General features: G+C 39.4%; 1 protein-coding gene across 15 annotated transcripts in view; it reads left to right on the forward strand.

Moving 5' to 3' along the window:
* psd3l (pleckstrin and Sec7 domain containing 3, like) overlaps positions 1–23,178 on the forward strand; it is a 476,452-nt gene that overhangs the window by 407,647 nt on the left and 45,627 nt on the right. For all 15 annotated transcript variants that reach the window (XM_059965343.1, XM_059965341.1, XM_059965347.1 and 12 more), the window contains 2 exons: positions 17,014–17,207; positions 20,394–20,464. In XM_059965343.1, coding sequence (XP_059821326.1) covers positions 17,014–17,207; positions 20,394–20,464 — 265 coding nt within the window. The remainder of the gene's footprint in view (positions 1–17,013; positions 17,208–20,393; positions 20,465–23,178) is intronic.

Below are 23,178 nucleotides of genomic sequence, written 5' to 3' on the forward strand. Positions count from 1 at the left end.
ATTGCTGGAAGAACTAAGAACTCAGAACTCAGTCACGGAACAGCGGCTGCTGTATTTACTCTTCTCATCCTCAGATCTTTTTAAATTTACAGCACCTATTTCATTGCACAGATCACTCACAACCTTGTTGCTATGGAAATCACTATAGTGATTAAATAAACCTTAGCCAGTGAAACGTTGTTCAGGCGTCACCATTTCAGAAGCTTTGATATCTTTGCTGAATATGGGTTGTTTTTTTTTGCCTGCGACTGGGGAGTTGGGTTTAATTCCATCCATCCAACAAATCACTGCATTCACCCCAGTATTTTGCTCTCCATTTTAAATTTTCATTGCTCCTCAGAAGTACATCCAATCAACTCTAGATTTCCCAAAGCTCTACTAATCCGATACTCAGCAGGATCCCTTGCAACATTTGTGTATGCTACATATGGAAATAGAGACAGTTTTGGTGAAATAAAACCTCTTTAATTGATTGTGTCCATATACAGGGTTTGGAGTTGGGGAGCTGGATTTGAGGGCACAAACTGCTGAGAAGGCTTTTGGGGAAATTGATCCTTGAAATTTAAAGATTTTCAATCAAAGCTAACTGGGGGAAGGTTGATCAATTGCAAGTTGTCATCCAGGCTCAGTTAGAAGCACTTCTGTGTCTCTTCATTCACGGAATTGAACTGCAAGCTCACTCTAGTGTGTTGAACATAATGTCCAGGTTGACACCTCAGTGCAGCGATAAGCAAATAAAATGTTAAGGTGAACAAAACAACATTTCATTCCAATATCCGCAGCAAATCACCCTCTTCCTACAACTGTTTGCAAGGCACAAGTCAGGAGTCTTTTAAAATACTCTCTGCTTGCCTGGGTGAGTGCAGCATGATCTAACACATCTAGCTCAGGACAAAGCTGTCAACCTTATAGGCACTCGGTCCACTACCATAAGATGTTCCCATCCTCCAGTGCTGGTGCAGTATGTCTTGGATGTGAATCATGTATGCAAAAGCACTGCAGATCTGCTTCGTTAACATCTTCCAAACCGCCCCCACCCATGTCTGGCACACGGATGTGTTGCCAGGTTACATACTATCCTGATGTAGGATCCTCAAATCATACAGCAGAGAAATGGCTCTTACGGCTCAACTAGTCCATGCCAAACAAGATGCCCATCCAAGCCAGTATCATTTGGCAGTGTTTAGTTCATATCCCTCTAAAATTTTTCCATTGATATGCTTGTGCAAATGTCCTTTAAACATTCTTAATGCACCTGTTAAATGACTTACTCTGGAAGTTTGTTAAATTTATGAACTACCCTCTGGGAAAATGTTGCTCCTTAATGGTTTAGTTGTTCAATTTAATATCAGAGAATGTATACAGTATACAATCTGAAATCCTTACTCTTCACAGACATCTACAAAACAGAAACACCCGAAAGAGTGAATGACAGAAAACATTAGAACACCGAAGCCCCCCTTCCCCTCCCACACACAAGCAGCAGCAAAAGCATCAACCCTTATGTTCTTATTAAAAATCTCCTTTCTCACTATAGACCTTTGTCCTCTTGTTCTTGATTTCCCAGCCTCGGGGAAATCACTGTTTGTTCACCCTATCTATGCCCCCAATGATTTTATATCCCATTCCTTCATTGTTACCGGGTCTAAATCCAGGAGTTCCCTACCCAGCAGTAGCGTGTCTGTACCTGCACCAGAAGAGCTATAGTGGTTCGAGGTGGTGATTCATTTCCACTTGCTTAAGGCCAATTACGAATAGGAGTTGGAATTGGTATATTGTCACATGCATCAAGGTACAATGAAAAATTGTTTTGCTTGCCATCCATGTAGATCATTTCACTACATCAGTGCATTGAGGTAGTACGGGGAAAAACAATAACAGATGCAGAATGAAGCATAATTCTTAGAATGACTGCAATAGAAGTAAAGCATGCAACTTCAGAGAGCACCTTGCAATGAGTAGCTACACTCTGGCACCAACTTCTAATCTAAGACTAGCAGGCTAAGATGCAGATCTTTTAATCACACCACAACTCTAAAATAAATAAAGTATCCTCCTACTGCCTTGGCAAGTATTTATTACTTAATCCTTGACGTCACCAGAACATACCAAATGACTATCACATTAGTTATCTGTGGGACTTTCTGATGTATAGAGAGGATGTAGCAGTAAATGTACAATGAAATTAATTGGATTTGATTCATGATGAAATACCTAGTGTGGAAAAACTCTATATAAATATAATATATTGCTCTCCTCCCACAGCCTGTCTTCATCTGCCCATCATCCTTCACTCTTCCTCAGTCCACCAATCACCTTGGAGTCCTGCCTTACCACTCATCCTCTCTTTATACTGGCTACCTGTCTTCGCCACTCCCAGTCCTGATACATAGTCTCTGAAATATCGACAATTCCTTTTGCCCCACAGATGTTGCTCAACCCTCTGAGTTCCTCAAATAGGTTGTTGCTCCAGATTCCAGCAGCTGCAATCTCTTCTATGACCATTATATAAATGGCCTCTTTTTGACAGAGGAAATGATGTGCTAATTTGGAACCTTTGCTTTCAAATTTGCACCTCATACTTTCCTATCATTGCTTACAAATATATATTCCATAGAACTACTTCAGGCACAACACCTATGTATTATTTCGGTTCATATGCCATAGGCTTATTAATGGTGCCATTCTTTCAAAGTTTTTCATTTAATACATTTTTTCACTCATGCCAGTTGTCTTATTTGACATATCCAATTGTTCCCACTGTTTCAGAAAGTTGGAAGTACTCAGGTTGAATATTTCAGATTGAAGTACTTGTGAACTGATTTGAGAGTGAATGCAACAGATCTCTGCTATTTCAAGCCAAACAAGAGAGTCTGCTGAAGCAACGACCATCTCCATTGGTGTTTTCTTGTGCTAAACCTTTTACAGATCTAACTAATGGGGCATATCTGGGTGAAAAATTTCCTTGTGGATGGGCATTCTCTCACCTGCACCTTTTGAGCATCTGCACTTGTCAATAAGCAAATTTCCTATAGAGATACTACACCTCTCTTCAGAAAAAAATTGTCTGGTAAATCTGTCTAATATGTCTCAAAGGTTGATACTGATTTCTGAGCCCTCATGAGATTAAGCACATACCCATAATAACATTCACATGAATTTAATGCATTGTCCAATCTCACTACCCTTTCAAATACTTCACCAGCCCAAAATGCTGCTTCACCAAGCACTAATCATCTATGTACAGACAAGCTGGATGAACTCAGCAGGTTAGGCAGCATCCATTGAAAGGAGCAGTCAATTTGGTTGGAAATTACATCGTACATTAGTTACGTCCATTACATTTTAAACATTAGTATTTGTTTGTTCTTCTCAGATAACTGCTGTTGTAGAGATGGTTGGTCTGGGGTATGTAAAACAACTGAGCACAAAGTTGCCTTGCTACTCACCCAACTTCAGTTTGTAATACCTTCCCAAACCCTGGGGTGATAGAAGAGGTTCTGCTCAAGCTCAGTTGCAGTTTGCTAAGCATATCTGAATGAGAGGTGGAAGCTGAGGTGTTCTGACTGAAATGTTAACCAGGTCACAAGCTAAACCAGCAAACATTTCTGAAGCTTGGATAGTGAAAGCAAGTGCTGGAAAACCCCCACAGGCCAGACAATATGTGTGCAAAGGGAGACAGAGCTAACATTTAAGGTCACAATCCCTTCAGGAGAACTGTTGCCAGGGTCTGATATGAGGTTTTTGACCTGAAAGTGTTGTTCTGTTTCTCTTCGCACCCCTATTGCCTAACCTGTGGAGTATTCCCAGCAGTTCCTTTATCTATCCAATCTGCCTTGTTGAGTATATCCAGCTTTTTCTGTTTTTGTTTCAGATTTCTAGCATTGACAGTTTTCTTTTCACTTTGTGTAGATGTTGATATTTCTTTTACTGGTGAGGACACAAGTTGTAGTTGTATGAGATAAACTTCTGGGTGTGCACTCCTCATGCTTGTACGTGGATTTGCAAACAGGTCTATTTCCTTGCAGATTTATGCAAGTTTGCTTCATTTACATTCTAGGCCAAACCACCTTCTATCATTGATCCAGAAGCGATCAGTAACCCACAAGTCACAATTTCCCAACAAAGTGGCTGAACATAGATAAGTACTCATAAAAGTCCATGAATTGAGCAATGTCGTGCATGGAAGACACCCTATCATCGTGAGTTCCTCCAGCAGCTTGATTTATTTGCTCCAGATTTCAGCATCTATAATCACTTGCGCATCCTATCATATTGAGTTCAAGAGCCTTTACCGCTATATAAGACTTTAGTCAGGCCCTACTTGGACCCTATTTGGAGTCTGGTCATCTCACTACAGGAAGGATATGGATATTATAGAGAAAGTGTACAGGAGATTGGTAAAGATATTGCCTGAATCGGAGGGCGTACCTTATGAGAATAAGTTGAGTGAAGTTGGCCTTTTCTCCTTGGAGCAACAAAGGATGAGAGGTGACCTGATAGAGGTGTATAAGATGATGAGAGGCATTGATGATGTGGATAGCCAGAGGTTTTTTCCCAGGGCTGAAATGGCAAACACAATGGGGCATAGTTTTAAGGTGCTTGGAAGTAGGAACAGAGGGGATGTCGTGGTAAGATTTTCACACAGAGTGGTGTGTGCATGGAATACACTGCTGGTGCCAGTGGTGGAGGTGGATACAATAGGGACTTTTAAGAGACACTTAGATAGGTACATGGAGCTTAGAAGAATAGAGGGCTTTGCAGTAGGGTAATTTTAGGCAGTTTCTAAGAGTAGGTTACATAGTCGGCACAACATTGTGGGCTGAAGGGCCTGTAATGTGCTGTAGCTTTCTATGTTCTATGTTCATTCCTACCTTGGACTGGGTGTACATTTCCCCTTCCAGGCATTCACGATTAACACTTCAAGCTTTCTAGACTGTGAGAGATGGGCATTGAGTTTAGTTATGCAACATCCTGTAAGGAAGTTTAAACTTAAACACCTAGAAATAGATTTTGCTGTTTTCTACTGCACCAACCCTGCTGCACATCACATTAACACCCTTCATTTTACTCGTGGAGGTTATGAAATTGGCCAGAAGAACTTCTGAAATTGTGTTAGGGTGGTTTACAGAGGAAAGGTGTGATTCCCAAGGGATCTTGTCCAATTTAGTTGGACTGCTGGCAGTTTGCTGCATATCAGCTTTTGAATGATCTCAGTGTTTAAGGGCATGTTTCCCATGGTAGCTACAAAGCTACACACAAAGACGGCTAGTATGAGGGAGGGGGAGAGGGAGAGGCTGTAGGTATAAAGGAGGGATGTAGGGATCCTGGGATAAAGGGTTGTTTTCTGTGCCAGGTAACAGAAGACTTGGAGACATGAGAAAGCTGTGCCTACCCTGACACATTCACACTCAGACACATGAACACAAGCACATGCACGCATACAGGTCATTGCACACAGGCATACACACACATGCACATACATGTGTGCAGACACATACAAAGAGTTAACTTCTCAATATTTTATGTATGTGCCCACACATACACACCAGTGCACATGGTTATATGTTCTCATTCTCTCTGTCTCTGGACCCACAGGTGGGACGTGTATATGTGGTAGTGGTGGTAGTGATGGCAACCATGGCTGCATTTCTCCTGGCTCTCTTCTGCTGCCTTCTGGTTGTTCTTTCCATCTCCAGAATACGAACCCCATCCCTACACAGCTGTCGCCAAGTGTTACAGTCAGCAGCAACATCCTCCAGGCCCTCAGGTCTGATCTTGCACTTCCTTAAAGCATTCTTCATCTGATCCTTATAGCGCTTCTTCGGCCCTCCAGCTGAGTGTCGACCATGATGTAGCCGGCCGTATAACACTCTTGCCGGGTAGCCGTAATGGGGGCATCCTTGTCACGTGTCCCAGCCACTACAACTGACGCTGGGTGATCATGGCCTCAATACTTCTGAATTTGGTCTTCACAAGTATTTCAGTGTGAACACATGCACACACACACACACACACACACACTTTTCCATCAATCCTCTGCCAAGCCTCACTCTGTTCAATCCATTTCCATTCTGACACTTGACATTTATACTCTACCTTTCCCATCTTTCTGTAAATCACTTCTTTAGTCTTCTTTAGTGCTGAGCAAAAAAACCCAAGGGCAGTGGGCCTGTGAGAGAGTGGGAGTTGCAGGAGGATAAAGAATGGGATTTGCTGTGCCTTAAGCCAGCATGTTGAAGATGGGTGTAATAGCCTCCTGCTGTGCTACGATAAGTCAGTTTATCCCAGAGAGGGAGGAATTGTGCAGTGGCACAATTAGTAACATTGTTCGTTACACGCCTGATAGTGATGAAGATTAGATAGATAAAATGGAATTGTGCACAGAAGTACCCAATCTAGTTTCCCGAGGGATGTGAATTCTCTCGGAAGTGGTGACTAGCACAACCTAACCCGCGTTAAATCACTTCATTCCCTCAGTTCGCTTGTTAAAAACAAGCCCTCACAAACCCAGTTTCTAGACAATGCTGCTGTTGTTCATCAGCTTTTTTTGGCTTTAGCATGAGCTCACCTTAGGGATGTAGCACTCCTGATTAAGTTGCTAGGCAAACACTTCTCATTAGATTGTTATAAATAGCATAACTGCGGGGATTGTTTGCATTGGAATAAGGTAGTTCATGTTGGAAAATGCCAATGCGTTGTGAAGATGTAATGGGCTTATTTACTGGATCAAGATCGTGCACACTGCTGTACTTTTTCACCAGGCTGATAATGATCTCCTCACCCCTTGTAAAAAAGTCTTATCTGTTACTGTATAATGAAATTCATTGTTCCTGACGCTCTGTTGTTAAGTACTCCGGCAAAGGAGAATTAGCCTGCTGTTACTTATATTTATGGAGAAATATCTATTGATGACTGACATGTTTTATTCATTGTGCATGATTCTTTACACTAGGCTTTATGAAAACATCATGCTTGATATCTAAACATTATCAATTTTGAGGACCATTAGACAAATCCATTTGTAATGTTATTTGTCTCAATAATACTTGTGTCAATAGCAACTGATTTTGTATTGTCTTTGAACATTGTTTACTGTTTATGTGTTTCTTCCTCCCTTTCTGTCTCTTTCTCAATATTTTTTTCTTATATCCTAAGAAGGAGTAAGTTGGAGAAGGTGGAGAGGGCAGAAGGAGCTGTTGCCCTGGAACACAAGAGATGGCAGATGCTGGAATCTGGATCAACAAACTATCTGCTGGGGGAACTCGCCTTCCTCCTCATCTGGTTTCACCTATCACCTGCCAACTTTTACTTCTTCCTCTAACCTCACCTTATTTTGGCTTTCTCCCCCTTCATCTTCAGTCTTTATGAAGTGTCGAACTGTTTATTCCTCTCCACAGATGTTACCTGACCTGCGGGGCTCCCCCAGCACTTTGTATACATTCCTCGAGATTTTCAGCATCTGCAGAGCCTCTTGTGTTGATAAGCTGGTGCATTTTTTTCACTGAGCTGGTATTCAGTATTACATTTTGCTGACCAGTTAATTATATGGATATCTAACTATTATGCTACATTACTGTAGGCAGAAGAAATGTATTACCAATATCAGCATGTAAACTTGAGTCCAGGTATATGTATAAGGAGAAATCAAAGCAAAGGTGCAGGACTTCATTTCTATTTCATCTGAGTTCCCTGTTAAGCAATGCTGCAGGGCTGTAAGTTATTCGTAGTTAGATACTCATCAATGCTGTGTTCATCTTTTGTTTTTAATTCCATTGTTAATCCCTGTCCACTTTTAGAATAGAAATTGCTGAGGAAACTTGTCATGCTGTAATTACACCCACCCTCCAGTAGTGACACTATCACACCACCACTTAATTACAATGTGACAAGTTTACATTGGCAGTTTCCATTATTGTTAAGAACATTACAAAACAAATATAAGTCTATATGCAAACAAACGGCTTCTTGGAAAGGAAATGTATTTTAAAATGTTATTTGATGACTTATGAAAGGGCTAAGCATCTGACTTTAAATTCTCTGATGAGCCAGTGGTTGGGTTTTAATTAGATTTTTCTTTAAACATATGGTTCCATTGAAAAAAGACCTAGGGTTAAAAGTGTCCTAATGTTATCTGTGCAGAGAAAATGGAAAAGATAGAACCAACCAGAGAAGTATTAGCTTTGAGGTAAAGGGTTCAAAAATCAGATATGGTGTCCATGGTCAGTTATCTAGCTGAAAAACATAAAGTAATGTCTTGAATATAATAATCTTCTTTTATATAATGTGATTGACGATTGCAGTGGCGGCTATCAGAAAGAAGTGAATGCTTGCTAGAGACCATATCACAGAGCAGATCAAATTTCTTTCTTTCACCAAATCCAATTAGAGTGATTTATAATAAAACAAGATTAAATTGTGTTGGAATAAATAACGAAGATCAGAATCTAGTCTGGCTGCTTCTTACTGGGTAGGTAATGAAAGAAATGCATGGGGCATAACATTTAAATCATTAATTACAATAATGTCTACACTCTAAACTTAAAATTATTAGTAATAAATTGTCTTGCAACCCCCTGAAGTAAATAATACTATAGAAGTTAGAGTTGTTATATTTATTAGCAGAAATAAGATCATAAATAGTGCTAAGAGTGACGAAAGCAAGCTGTTTAACTTACTCTAAGTTGAAGAAGAGACCTTGTGAATATCAAATTATTTGTTGATGCAGTCTTTACATTCAGGAGCCTGTAACATTAAGGGTCAACTCACCAGTACTCCACCACTCCCTCCCACCCCCACCCCAGCACCATTATATCATGGGCAAATGCTCTGTGACGTTTTATTCCCGAACTCATGGCATATTGTATTAAAACACTGATCTTTAATCCATATATTGTATAGCAGGGTTATAGGGTTAACACTGGTATCTTTTACCTGCTGACTTGGTAATGTCCTGGACTAACCAAGTGACCTCTGACTGCAAAAGCTGGACAATATTCGGGTGGAGAAGCATGCTGCTTATTTACCTGAACTCACTCTTCGGATAATTGAGGATCCCACCCTGTGTGTCCAGGACTGTGAATTAAAATGTGCTACTATATCTCATAAGACTATGAGAACAGTTAAGGTATTTTAAGTTTCAATCATTTTCACTGCAAGCTAACGTTGAGCTGTTTTTATATATATATATATATATATACACCTTTTTATGTATATGTCCATGCACATAGATGTCTGCAGCTCATTGGTAAATTGTAGTGGCTCTGCAGCATAATCTTGAAGGTGCATTTCTTGAAGATAATGAGATTGTAAACTGGAGTTCTGTACTTAATTGTTTCTAATTATGTGATTGTGAGAAAGGTAGAACTCATTTGGAGCAAATAGCCAATGCAATTATCAACCCACGACACCAATAAAGCTGAATGCCTAAACAGAACTTCTTCTGCATTGTTTTCCCAAGAAAGAAATTTGCTTCCCACTCGAGTAAATCGACAGGATTTACAGAGTGTTGGCCATTTCAAAGTACCATCTGTTAACAAAGCTCCAGCTCCTTCTATCTGAGCAGGAGAACCACAGACTCTTTGTATTTCACTGTAAAAAAAAGTCAAACAAAATCTGACATAGTGACGTATAGGAGCTGGTTTTAAGGAATATCTTAAAGAAGAGCAGAATGATGGAAGGGGAGAGTTCAGAAGTTTAGGGCCAGTACATTTGGAACTAATGGTCACCAGTGCTGGGCATACTCAAGAGGTCAGAACTAGAACTAAAAGAAGCAGAGCAGTGGTTAGGCTGCATGGGCCCACGTGCCTACAGTAAGGTCATACCTGTTCTTTACAATCCCTGATATGCAAAAAGTCATCTCAAACTTAAATATATTCAATGACTCACCCCTTGCAAACTCGTGAAGTAGAGATCATGAATCACTAAGATATGAAATGGATTCGCATCTCAGTCTTTAATGAGCAACCCTTTTCCATGAAACTATCTCCATATTTCCAGATCTCTCGATTAGGGGAAGTATTACTGAGCATTTACCTGATCAAGAGTGCCTGAAATGTTATGTTTTAGTAAGATCACTGAAATCACAGGTTCGGGAATAGGTACTTTCCTGTAAGCATCAGGTTCTTGAAGCTATCTGGACAACTCTAATCCAACCTTGACAGAGCATTATGGACTACCTATTGTACTACCATGGACTTGTCTTTGATTTTGTCTTTGTTCTAAGATCTTGTTTTTGCACAATCTTTTACTCACTCCCCCTTTCACTGTCTTGTACAACATAGTTTATGTGTTGTCTATACCTGTAATCCTGTGATGTCACTGTGAGCATGATTTTTATTGTACTTCTACCTCACTGCACTTGTGCACATGACAATAAACCAGACTTGACATTTATTGGAACACTAGTGAGTATAGGCCCACCTTGCTCAAGCTCCTTTCATAAGACAGCCCCCTCATTCTAGGATATCTGATCAAACTCCCTCCAATTCTTTCTAAAATAAGGTGACCCAAGATTCTACTCATTAATCTGATACAGCCTCTCCAGCTCCCTGTACTGTATTAGCAAAGATTTCTCTACTTTTGGTCTCTAACCAGTCTATTGCCTTCCTGATTATTTGTTGACCTGCATGCTGACATTCTGTATTTCATGTCTGAAGAGATTTAGGTCCCCTGTACTGCAGCATTCTGTCACATTCCTTCATTTAAACAATAATTTGTTTTTCTATTCTTCCTGCCAGAGTGCACAACCTTATGCCTCATCACATAGTACTCCATATGCCAACCTTCTCCCACACACCTACCTACCTATGTCCCACTGCATTCTCTGCTGCCCTTTAGTTACAGCTTGCCAATTTGAAGATGCCTCTGTTACCATGACTCTGTTTTCTTCCTGTTTTTAGCTATTTCTCTCTATTAGCTCCAATGGCATGAGCTTCTGTGGTGACCTCTTATATGGCACTGTATCAAATGCCTTTGAGAAAGCAAATTACACTACACCTACCAATAAACATTTAGCCACATTGATCCTTGCATCCTTAATTAACGCTATTAACAAAATCAAAGGGATTCTCTTTCCTGTTGATCTTGCTTGATTATATCATGATTTTCTAAATGTCTTGCCACTCCTTTCTGAGCCACGGGTCCCTGCACTTTTCTGATGATGTAAGTGGTAGATTAATTGGCATATAGTTATTACATAATATGTAAATGAATCAACAGACAAATCAAAATGGATACTGAAAACTGAACTGGCAGTGATCACAGGCTTTCAGTTCACAGCTGGAGACCATTCGTGGACGCATTATAATCATTTTCCAGTGTTCTATAGACTCAGGAACAGTTCCTGCTGATTGGAGGGTGGCTCATGTTGTCCCACTTTTCAAGAAAGGAGGGAAAGAGAAAACAGGGAATTATAGACCAGTTAGCCTGACGTCAGTGGTGGGAAAGATGCTGGAGTCAATTATAAAAGAGGAAATTATGACACATTTGGATAGCAGTAGAAGGATCAGTCCGAGTCAGCATGGATTTATGCTAGACTAATCTTCTAGAGTTTTTTGAGGATGTAACTATGAAAATGGACAAGGGAGAGCCAGTGGATGTAGTGTACCTGGACTTCCAGAAAGCTTTTGATAAAGTCCCACATAGGAGATTAGTGGGCAAAATTAGGGCAGAGGGTATTGGGGGCAGAGTACTGACATGGATTGAAAATTGGCTGGCTGACAGGAAACAAAGAGTAGTGATTAACGGGTCCCTTTCAGAATAGCAGGCTGTGACCAGTGGAGTACCGCAAGGTTCGGTGCTGGGACCGCAGCTGTTTACAATATACATTAATGATTTAGATGAAGGGATTAAAAGTAACATTAGCAAATTTGCTGATGACACAAAGCTGGGTGGCAGTGTGAACTGTCAGGAGGATGTTATAAGAATGCAGGGTGACTTGGACAGGTTGGGTGAGTGGGCAAATGTATGGCAGATGCAGTTTAATGTGGATAAATGTGAGGTTATCCACTTTGGTGGCAAGAACAGGAAGGCAGATTACCATCTAAATGGAGTCAGGTTAGGAAAAGGGGAAGTACAACGAGATCTAGGTGTTCTTGTACATCAGTCAATGAAAGCAAGCATGCAGGTACAGCATGCAGTAAAGAAAGCTAATAGCCTGCTGGCTTTTTTAATAAGAGGAATTGAGTATAGGAGTAAAGAGGTCCTTCTGCAGCTGTACAGGGCCCTGATGAGACCCCAGCTGGAGTATTGTGTGCAGTTTTGGTCTCCAAATTTGAGGAAGGACATTCTTGCTATTGAGGGAGTGCAGCGTAGGTTCACAAGGTTAATTCCCGGAATGGCGGGACTGTTATATGTTGAAAGATTGGAGCGACTGGGCTTGTATACACTGGAATTTAGAAGGATGAGAGGGGATCTGATTGAAACATAAGATTTTAAAGGGATTGGACACACTGGAGGCAAGAAGCATATTCCTGCTGATGGGTGAGTCCAGAACTAGAGGCCACAGTTTAAGAATAAGGGGTAGGCCATTTAGAACAGAGATGTGGAAAAACTTTTTCACCCAGAGTGTGGTGGATATGTGGAATGCTCTGCCCCAGAAGACAGTGGAGGCTGAGTCTCTGGATGCATTCAAGGGAGAGTTAGATAGAGCTCCTATAGATAGCGGGGTCAAGGGATATAGGGAGAGGGCAGGAACGGGGTACTGATTGTGTATGATCAGCCATGATCGCAGTGAATGGCGGTGCTGGCTAGAAGGGCCAAATGGCCTACTCCTGCACCTACTGTCTACTGTCTATTGTCTATTTAAGGCGTTTGCTTCAGAACTGACAAGGCAATCTATTCTATCCATAGTTATACAACAATACTTTCTCAAACAGTCCAACATCCATTTCTAGATAAGTAAAACAATAATCCTATCTCCTCTGCCTGCAATATTCTCGGAATTTCCTTCATATAGACCGCACAACATCGGGGTATTACTTTTGAAAGATAAACTTGCCATAGGAACACTTCTCCCCTTACAACATTGGATTCAATAGAAAAAAAGAGGCTCCACGCTACAGAAAATAGTTACACAGAGTTTACTAGGAACACAGTCACTCTGTAATGCAGGGTACATTGTGCAACTTTGTGCCAGTTCTTAGGATGTGAATGTACTGGTAGATTTGCATGCATTGACCATTTAGATTAGTGAGTGCTGCCTTTCACCATCACAGTCTCAATTCTGTGGGGTACTCCAACATTGTTATTAGTTAAGGAGCCTTAGAAAGGTACTGAAGCAGTGACATTGTACCTGGTAGTATGCTATGAGGATCTTAGACACATGGACAAATTATAGAAAAAAAATCTCTATCGATTAGTCTATAGCAAAGCTGGACGGGTGGCAAGACAAAAATAGAGAGCTTGGAAAACTATGACTCCAGAAATCAAATGTTCCTTGTGGACCGTTAACCTTTATAGATTTATAGGGATTTTCAGCAGAGAAAGTCATTTAGCATGCTAGCTAAAAATTGACATGAAGTTAACATTGCTCCCCAGGTCTTGCAGGATTTGGTTCTAGAAGTGTTTTCCAGGAACATTTTAAGCATAATGAGAATTTCTTCCTCCACTATCTAAGCTGTAGTGCAATCTTTTTTCTTCCCTCTCTTTTAATCTCTTATGAATAAATGCAAATTTAAGCAAAAAAAAACTTCAGCTGCTGGAAATCTGAAATAAAACCAGACAATTCTGGTAACACTCAGCAGATCAGCATCATCTATAGGAGGAACAGATTCATTATTTTGCTACGTCTTCTTTTGCTAAGATATATCATGCTTATCACCCATCACATCTCAAATTTTTCGGACTGCAATGAAAAAAATTGTTTCCTTACAGAAATCAATGTAATTTGTATTTGATAGAATCAATTATAACTGTTTCCATCATCTCCCCAGGGAGTCTATTCCATTGAATTATCTGTTTGCTTTTATTGAAGCAGAGGGTTTGCATAAAAATTATTTCATTGTGCCTGAGTTCAGATGAGCCAGAGCAGAAATATCAACACTATCATTTGTCACACAGTTTCTTATAAACTTTTGACATGTAACATGGAGAAATTTTCACATTAAATGTCCATGTACTTTGTATCTGTTGGAGGATTTTGAGTAACTTTACTGATGTTTTCCAGGGGAAAAGACTTGTCCATTAAACTGTCCACCTGAGTCATTGACAATAACATTCCCAAACATTGTGATCAGGAACCTGGAATATTTGTGTTCGCTCAATACAGGTAGCATTTTAGTGCTCCAATATAGAGCTCCTAAGTTGTCATGCTTTCACAGTGCAGTAGAGCACACAGTAATCCAACTGAAGACGTCAGGATTTTATATAGGCTCATTATTAGTTTTTTTAAAACTTTCTTTCAAGCGTACAAATGGCCTCTCTTAGTTAGGGCTGTATACAATTCCTGACCCAAGCAATGTGCCTGGATTGTAAATGCTATCTGAAGTTATTGACTAAGCGACTGTTTATCTGACAGGGTGTCCAGTGTTGAAAATATACATCTGTAACACAAACATCTTAGCAAAGAATCCTAAGATGTTGCCTTTAATATCCTATGAGCTTGTACTTTATACACCAGTGCAACTCTGAGCTTACTTCTAATGAGTGAATATTTAATGCAATTTTATTTTTAACTGAAATGAATCACCTTGTACTTATTAATATGGAATTTCATCTACCAGCAATCCTCTAACTTATCAGTAGCTCATTGCAGATTCCATCAGCCTATGAAGGAGTATTTATACCCCAGTTTAATTGGTTTACGTTGCTAAAACTTGATGCACATTTATTTCCTTAAAATAAATAACACTGTTTAGAGTAATTAGTAAAACCACCATTTGCTTTGATGTGGCATCAGAGAGCATACTATGGCTCCCTTCGCCTTGACTCAGAAGGATCTGTGCGGAAGGCTTGAGCGAAGAAATCAGGCTGACTCCTCAGCGCAGTACAAAAAAAAAGCCTTACCATTGAAGGTGCAGACTTCTTTTTGGCTCAGACATTAGCGCTCTCTGTTATGTCAGGAATAAGTAGCTACGGTGTTATATGGGAATTGGCTCTAATGTCCAGACAATATTTATCCCCATTCAAATCAATAAAGCAGATGATCTGAACATCATCATGCTGCTATTTGTTGGTACTTGCTGCATGAAACCTGCAGGAGTTAGATTCTATTGGTTGTGAAACAGCTGGGGAGGATGTAAAAGGTGCTGTGTAAGTGTCAGTGTGTTGTCCCTGCCTCTGAAAGGATGCCATTTCCTATCACCTAATGCACCATGTAACCATTGAAAATAGTAGGAATTCATCAAATGGTAACTTAGATTTTTGTTTCATCTTTAGTTGGCTAAAAAGCTGCTTCAACAATGTGTAAAGGCTCATTCAAATTAATCAAAGAGGAAGCATTATGTTTTTTAAAACCGTATCAAAGCATATCCATTGGTTTGAAAACATAAGCTGGATGAGCAGGACTGAATGAAGGTTATCGGCTGGAAACACCGACTGTTTACTCTTTTCCATAGATGCTGCCTGGCCTGCTGAGTTCCTCCGTCATTTTGTGTGTGTTGCTTGGATTTCCTGCATCTGCAGATTTATTTGTCTTTAAGCTGATTCTCATTCTAATTCCTTCTAGAAATACTATTTTATATATATGGGTGATTTTGGTTTTTAGCATTATTCCATGTAAAGTACCACTAACTGTTGTGCTAATTGCTAAACACTGTTAAGACAAATATGTACGATACGTGAAGGTATCTGCGTACATCTGTTGATGTTCTCTATTGTAGGATAATTATAGTTTAAACGTGTTCTACTGCCATAGAACCTTCCCCAAATTCACTATAAACCTTGGGCTTAACACCAGATGTAGAAAAGGCAAAATATATACGCCTTGAAAATAATTGTATGGTCCTGTCAACATTATCTGACCTCCACTCCTTAATCTTCCATTACAGATAAAACGACGAGCCATCAGAGAATGTAATAAGTGCAAGTGTGGATGAGCTGTTTGGCCCTTCATGCCTGCTCTGTCAATCCATAAGATCTTCTTCCTCTGTGACACTTTCCTGGACCAACCCCATATCCCATGGTGCTACCCCCTAGAGAGTGCCCATGCACTTGTACAACACAAAAGCCAGACAGGCACTGGAATTACTTGCAACAAAACAGATTACTAATAAATTAATTGTAAATGATGGCTGCTACTCCCAACTTTTTCCCCCTTTGGCAAGATGGGCACAGCCATTAAGTACAGGAGTCAGAATGTGTAAATGTCGGTGGTTGTCCTCTTTGCAATTAGAAATAAGTTAAATTAGATTAAATATGTGACAATTATTGATCCATCTTTGTAGTTCTTTCACATACTATAAATATAATAGAAGTGTTTTTGTGACAAGTTAGTGACTTAAAGTAACAGAAATTCAGTGTATCAGTTAATATTTCTAGACAGATATTGATGGTTTGCAAAGCCCAATTTCTTCCTATAAACTAGTTAATTGAAATGTCAGTACTCAAATCCTGGGAGGCTAACCTATATGACTGATATTGCTTCACTAGTAAACAATAAAAAGGAACCTTGTGTACATGCTGGGTCCACATTCCTATTGGATAACTTACAGCAGAAATTGCTACAAACACCCAGTGTGTTAGGCAGCATCTATGGAGAGAGAAAAACTAAGCTGCAACCAAGAAATTTACTGTTCTGCTCCACACATGTTATCTGACATGCTGTGTGTTTCTGGTGGTTTCTGCTTGTATTTCAGCTTTTCAACATTTATTGTACTTTGCTTTTAACGTCCAGTGAGCACATTCAGAAAAGTTTACCCTAGCCTCTTCAAAGAATATGTAAAATATCCATTTTCCTTGGTTCTAGAATCATACATTTTGATCTATTATTTGACAGACTGAAGTATTTTGATAAATATTGCATAATTCTCTTTACAAGTATCATTTTTCTCTCTCACTTTTGTCTTCCTCCAGAAATGAAGAAGAGTTGAGGAAATCTCTCTCTGAGCTTGCTAATGACAAGACAGATAATGCTGGATCCAAGACCAGCAATCGTATTGGTTCTGGTACTAATCCGTTCCTTGACATTCCACAGGATCCCAATGCTAAAACATACAAAACTGGCTTTCTTTCTCGAAAAATTCATGCGGATATGGATGGAAAAAAAAGTGAGTCCTGATGAGAGGTTATTCCTCCATTGCTATTTCATTGCTTACCTTTATGCTGTGTCAGTATTAAAAGTGATTTGCTTCCTCCCCGGGAGGGGATTAAGAAGCCAGAATGTTTTTGAGAAATTGAAAGTCCTGGTAGGTTTGGGTTATGTTTTCCTTAGCATAGATCATTTCTACGAGGCATAAAGTCAATGAATCATACAATTATAGAAGAAACAATGTCCCTGTGCTGACTCTTTGAAAAGCCTATCCAATTGCATAATACATTTTTCTCTCCCAATTGTTTCTTTTCAGACAGATGTAATACGCTTTTGACATCTACTTCCACCAACACCCTATATTTAAAAACGGGTAAAATCCCATAACTTTCCCACTTATTCCTTTCCTGTTTGCCTTAAATGAGGTTCAGTGTTTACAAACCCTTGTCTTTCCATGCTGGCTTGCTTATGAAGGGGAAACTGGACACTGTGGGAGGAAAAGGTAATGCTTATTTAGAAAAACCTGTCCGTGTGTGGTTGCCCATTCTTAGCAAATATGCATAAGATATTCACTTTCTGGCTTTAACTAGTTCTTTCTCCATGGAATATGTAACCAAACAAAAGGAAGAATAATTTGAAATCAGTGTTCTGACAAATTACTTACACTCTTCATTAAGTTATTTTTACAATACAAAGTGACTTTGGTATATTGCACAAGTTACTGACAGACTGCATTGATGTCATATAATATGATGCTCCATAGTTGCTGCTACTGTTTCACTAGCAACATAAACATAAAGGCAGTCATTCTTCATCATGTATACAATCAGGAAGATACTTGATTTCATGAAGAGCTATGAGCTAGAAAGCTTCTAGTTGAAGCACAAATTGTCCTCGTGAAGTTTTCTGCTGTTTTATTATTTTTGTCCATGGATGTGGAAAGCAATAAAAATGATTTTAAAGAATCTGTCTCCCATAGCAATATACAGTAATTCCACAAAGACAAGAAGTTATGTTCTTCTGCTCAAGATCTTCAAACGTACACTATGAAGTATAAGCAATTCCGGCAATAAAATGTACCCATTGAACATGGATAGTCCTCAACTTAGAAATTGATATGACACCATATGACTGTAAAATGCTGTGATTGGGATGTTGGTATATTAATGAGATGTGTCAGACAGCAACTTGTCTGCTCAGCACAAAATCATCGTAACCTCTGCTTTTGCAAGCATGTTGAATTTCTTTTTAACACTGACAAATGGGACGTGGTCACAGCTCAGGTAGTGAACTTGATTGCATGGACGAGTTAGGCAAAAAGGCCTTTTTCTGTACTGTATGATTCTATGACTCTAGTTTGTTTTTCCACTGGGTTCTTTAAATTTGAAATAATAGACAAAGCAGAGAAGACCATACATTTGGAGACACAAGGGACAGTAGATGCTGGAAGTCCACAAAAGCTGTAAGTCCAGAAATATATTTTGGAAAATTTGAAGAAAATGATTTTTCATCATCTTGCACCAAGCCAACAGGTGACATCCTTGGATGGTGTTCTCCTCCTTTCCCACTTTCACCTATGAACCCACTCATATTTGGAACCCAGAGTTCCCCTTTACTTAATAAGTCACCCTTTGACATTTTCAATGGTGTCAACTGTAGTATAATTACTTGTAATTCTGAATTAAAAGTATAACAATGCAAAATTGCTCAGCAATCAGACAGCATCTGCGGAGAAAGTGAGAGTTAATGTTACAGTTTAGAACTGGGGTCAAATTAAAACAAATTTTAAGCTGATTTGTTTTTTCAGCTTTTCTCTCAATGCGGGCGCTGTCTTCTCCACATTTTTATACCTGTTCTGACTATATTTTACCAAAACTTTGACAAAAAGTCATCAGCATGAAATATTAATTCTTGTTTCTTTCTCCATGAGTGCTGCATAAGTTGCTGAGCATTTCCACATTTTAGTTAAGCTTATTTGAACCAGTTCTTTAAATTCCGGCCCACCTTTTCTGAATGGCAAGAGTAGGGAATGCAAAGTGCGAAATTGACTGTCCTGTTCCAACTCACTGATATAGAATCCTCATGGTCAACACTTTGAGATAATACTTGATGTCTTTGCCAAATTACTAACGATGGCCACTGTCCATTCTGTAATTATTTTAATGCCCAGAGCACACTTTCTGAATCAATATTTTTTTGCATTACCATTATTAGAGCAAAGCCCACACTCTGCTGGATGGAGACATGGCAGCTTCAATCAATGTAGGTTTGGTTATCTGCATACATAGTAAATGATATATGGGTGGAGCAGAAGCCAGGAGATAAGTTATGCGCCAATAAATTTGGATGACTGCTGACTAGTTTTGGAAGAAAAATGTGCAAGTTTGCAACATGGCAGTAGTACTTTGCCAATACAATAAAACACAAAGGCATTCCTTTGAAGGGTCTGCTGGAGGAAGTTCTCAATACTTTGAAATCATATGTTGTTATTTTTGATTGAGACTTTCTGGTATATAGTGTGATGTCACCTGAAGACATTGCAGCTATCAGAATTACTTAGGATTCAGACTCATCCTGTAATCTAGCCAATCCATCCTTGTTTTCTGTAATTGATATGTCAACTCTTTATTCCTTTCTACAGACGCTGCCTGACCTACTGAGCTCTTCATCTTGTGTGTATTACCTTTGTAAATTATGTTCACAGCTCAGTGTATGCAAATATTCATCCTACTGTTATGCCCATCTTTTATGTGAAAGGACCTGAACTGCTGTTCTTAATCTGTGTTATCCATTCTCCTTGAACGGGCAATGATGCTATGAACATGCATTGAAAAGTATGTTGATAAGCTTGTGAATGGGATGACATGGAATAACTTTGAGAATTAGATTTGATGTATTAATTCTAGATTTGGCCCAACTCTGCATTATTCTTGGAAATTTTGCAAGGAGACAACTGATATCTTTACAGCTGTTTGTTTCAGTAATTTATTTAACTAATGTTGTATGCTTATAAATCAGTTTTTTTAAATCACTCTCCAGCCATCCGTTTGTTTACAGAAGTTATGGAACTATTCCTGAAAGAACATTCTCTTCCTAGAGCACATTCTATTCAAGATGGAAAGTCTAAACCAATGGCACTTGTATTGACTCTGAAACTTACTCCTCTGTCTGATCCCTACATGTGTTTTGTTTTGTGTCAATGCAGCTCCCAGGGGAAAAAGAGGTTGGAAAACGTTTTACGCTGTGCTCAAAGGCATGATTCTTTACTTACAGAAGGTAAACTCATCCTCTTTTGACCCACTAATGCAGTTCAAATTGTCAATAAGTGCCTTGCTTTGCAGCAAATGTATGAAAAGTTCTGGATGTCAGCAACCCTGTGGATCGTTTTCTGGTGAAGGAACAAACATAAAGTACAGTAAAACTCTGCCGTGGACTGTACAGAATAAAAACAGAAGCTAGTTCAATCAATTGGATTCAAATGAAAGATGTTAGTGATTGTTTTACCAAACCTGCACCTGATTATATCGACTGTTATTCCTCCCATTGTGCAACAGACTCCCTGCTAGCTCTGTAATTTATGACATTTTGTGTATAATAGATGTTAAGTGAGTTAGGCTATTTCACCAAGAAATCAAGCAGGGAATTCAGAAAAAGCCTCCCTTTCAATAGATCTATGCATTTCACGGGAGGCAGGACATAAAAGTTAGATAGATTTATTTGCAGAGTTTAAATGCTGGCATGGACTAGCTGGGTAGAATGGCCTGTTTCTCAGGTAATCGCTTCTGGAATTGCCAGACTTCTGAATGCTGCCTCAACTTATCTTCTAATGGGATGGAACAGAATCAGTAAGTGTATGGATCTTTATCTTTCATTACAGACAGTATGTGCAGTCTACAACATTTGCTTTGCATTAATCTGAAAAACAGGTTGATGTCATAATACATCAAAGATTGATGGAAATAATTCTTCAGCTGAAGAAACTACTTGACAATAGCACTTGTCGACTGCAAAGTAACGGCCTGTTGACAAAGAATAATAGTTGCTGCAAGCAGTGCATCAGTTGATTACTTTCAGAGTCCAGCCAATTTAAATGGGATTACTTGCGTGGTGGTAGGAGGAGCCTGTATTTGATGAATTGACATCTTCTATAGCCTGGAATTTTTAACCTTAATTCTGATTCTGAAATTCGTCAATTGTTCACTTTCAGGACAGTTGCTGCTCACGGGTTCAGTTGTGCGAGGCAGATGTATGAAGCAGCATTTTTTTAAAATTCAGAGCTGGGGAATGAGTGCAATGTGGGAGGAAGACCTGTCCATTTCAACTTTGATGGTTGGACATGCAATTCCATCTCCATTTTTGTTTTTCTGTTTTCATTCCTTGATTTTTCAATTGCGTATCATACATGATGCACATTATCCTTGGAATTTCTGAATCCATTGTATTTCTTAACTTATTCCCACTAAATTTCCATAAGACATAGGAACAAAATTAGGCTATTCAGCCCATTGAGTCTTCTACCATTTCTTGGCTGACTTATTATCCCTCTTCAACCTCATTTTCCCGCCTTCTCACTATAGTCTTCGACACCCTGACTAATCAATAACCTATCAACCTCTTCTTTGAATATACTCATTTATTATACTCACAGTAATTCATTGCAATTAATTCCTCTAACTAAAGAAATTCTACCTCATTGCTATTCTAAATGGACATTTCTCTATACTGAGGCTGTGCTCTCTGGAACTAGATTCACCCACCATAGGAAACATCCTTTCCACATCCGTTCTGTCTAGACCAGATCACAGCACTCCCCGTCCTTCTACGTTCCAGTGAGTACAGGCCCAGAACCATCAAATGCTCCTCATATGTTAACCCTTTCATTCCCAGAATTATACTTGTGAACCTCCTGACCTCCTTCAATGCCAGCATATCTTTTCTTAGATAAGAGGCCCAAAACTGCTCACAATACTCCAGGTACGGTCTGACCCATGCATTATAATGCTTCAGTGTTGTGTCCTTGCTCTGATATTCTAGTCCTCTTGAAATGAATGCTAACATTGCATTTGCCTTCCTCACCACCGATTCAAGCTGCAAGTTAAAATTCAAGGAATCCTGCGTAAGGACTCCCAAAACTCTTTGCACCTCTGTGTTTTGAATTTTTCTCCCATTTAGACAATAGTCTTTGCATTTATTTCCCTACACTATATTCCATCTGCCACTTCCTTGCCCATTCTCCCAATCTTTCTGAGTCCTTCTGCAGACTCCCTGCTCCCTCAATACTGCATGCTCCTCCATCTGTCTTCATATTGTCTGCGAACTTGGCCTCAAAGCCATCAATTCCATCATTCAAACCATTTTCATATAATGTGAAAGATCAGTCCCAGTACCAACCCCCCTAGTCACGAGCAGTCAACCAGAATAGGCTCCCTTTATTCCCACTCAGCCTCTTGTCGATCAGCCAGTCTTTTGTCAATGCTAGTATCTTTCCTGTTAAACGATGGGCTCTTATCTTGTAAAGCAGCCTCACGTGCAGCACCTTGTCAAAGGCCTTCTGGAAATCCTAGTTAACAACATCCACTGAATCTCTTTTGTCTATCCTGCTTGTTATTTCCTGAAAGAACTTAAACAGATTTGTCAGGCAAGATTTCCCCTATTGTATCATGTGCCTCCAAGTAATGTGAAATCCACTCCTTAATAACGACTCCCAACTTGTTATCAACCACCGAAATGAGGCTAACTGGCCTGTAATTTCCTTTCTTCTGTCTCCCTTGTTTCATAAAGAGTGGAGTGACATTTGCAATTTTCCAGTCCTCTGGAACCGTTCTAGAATCTAGAGATTCTTGAAAGATCATTACTAATGCCTATTACTAATTTCCAACAAATTCAAAAAAATTACCAGTCTACTAAGATGCTCAAGAGATTAAATGACATACCATAGGCCAAGTCTTTCAATAAGAAGAATCTGTCAATGTCATATTTATACAAAATCA

Source organism: Hypanus sabinus, chromosome 3 (assembly GCF_030144855.1).
Source record: "Hypanus sabinus isolate sHypSab1 chromosome 3, sHypSab1.hap1, whole genome shotgun sequence".
NCBI lineage: Eukaryota > Metazoa > Chordata > Chondrichthyes > Myliobatiformes > Dasyatidae > Hypanus > Hypanus sabinus.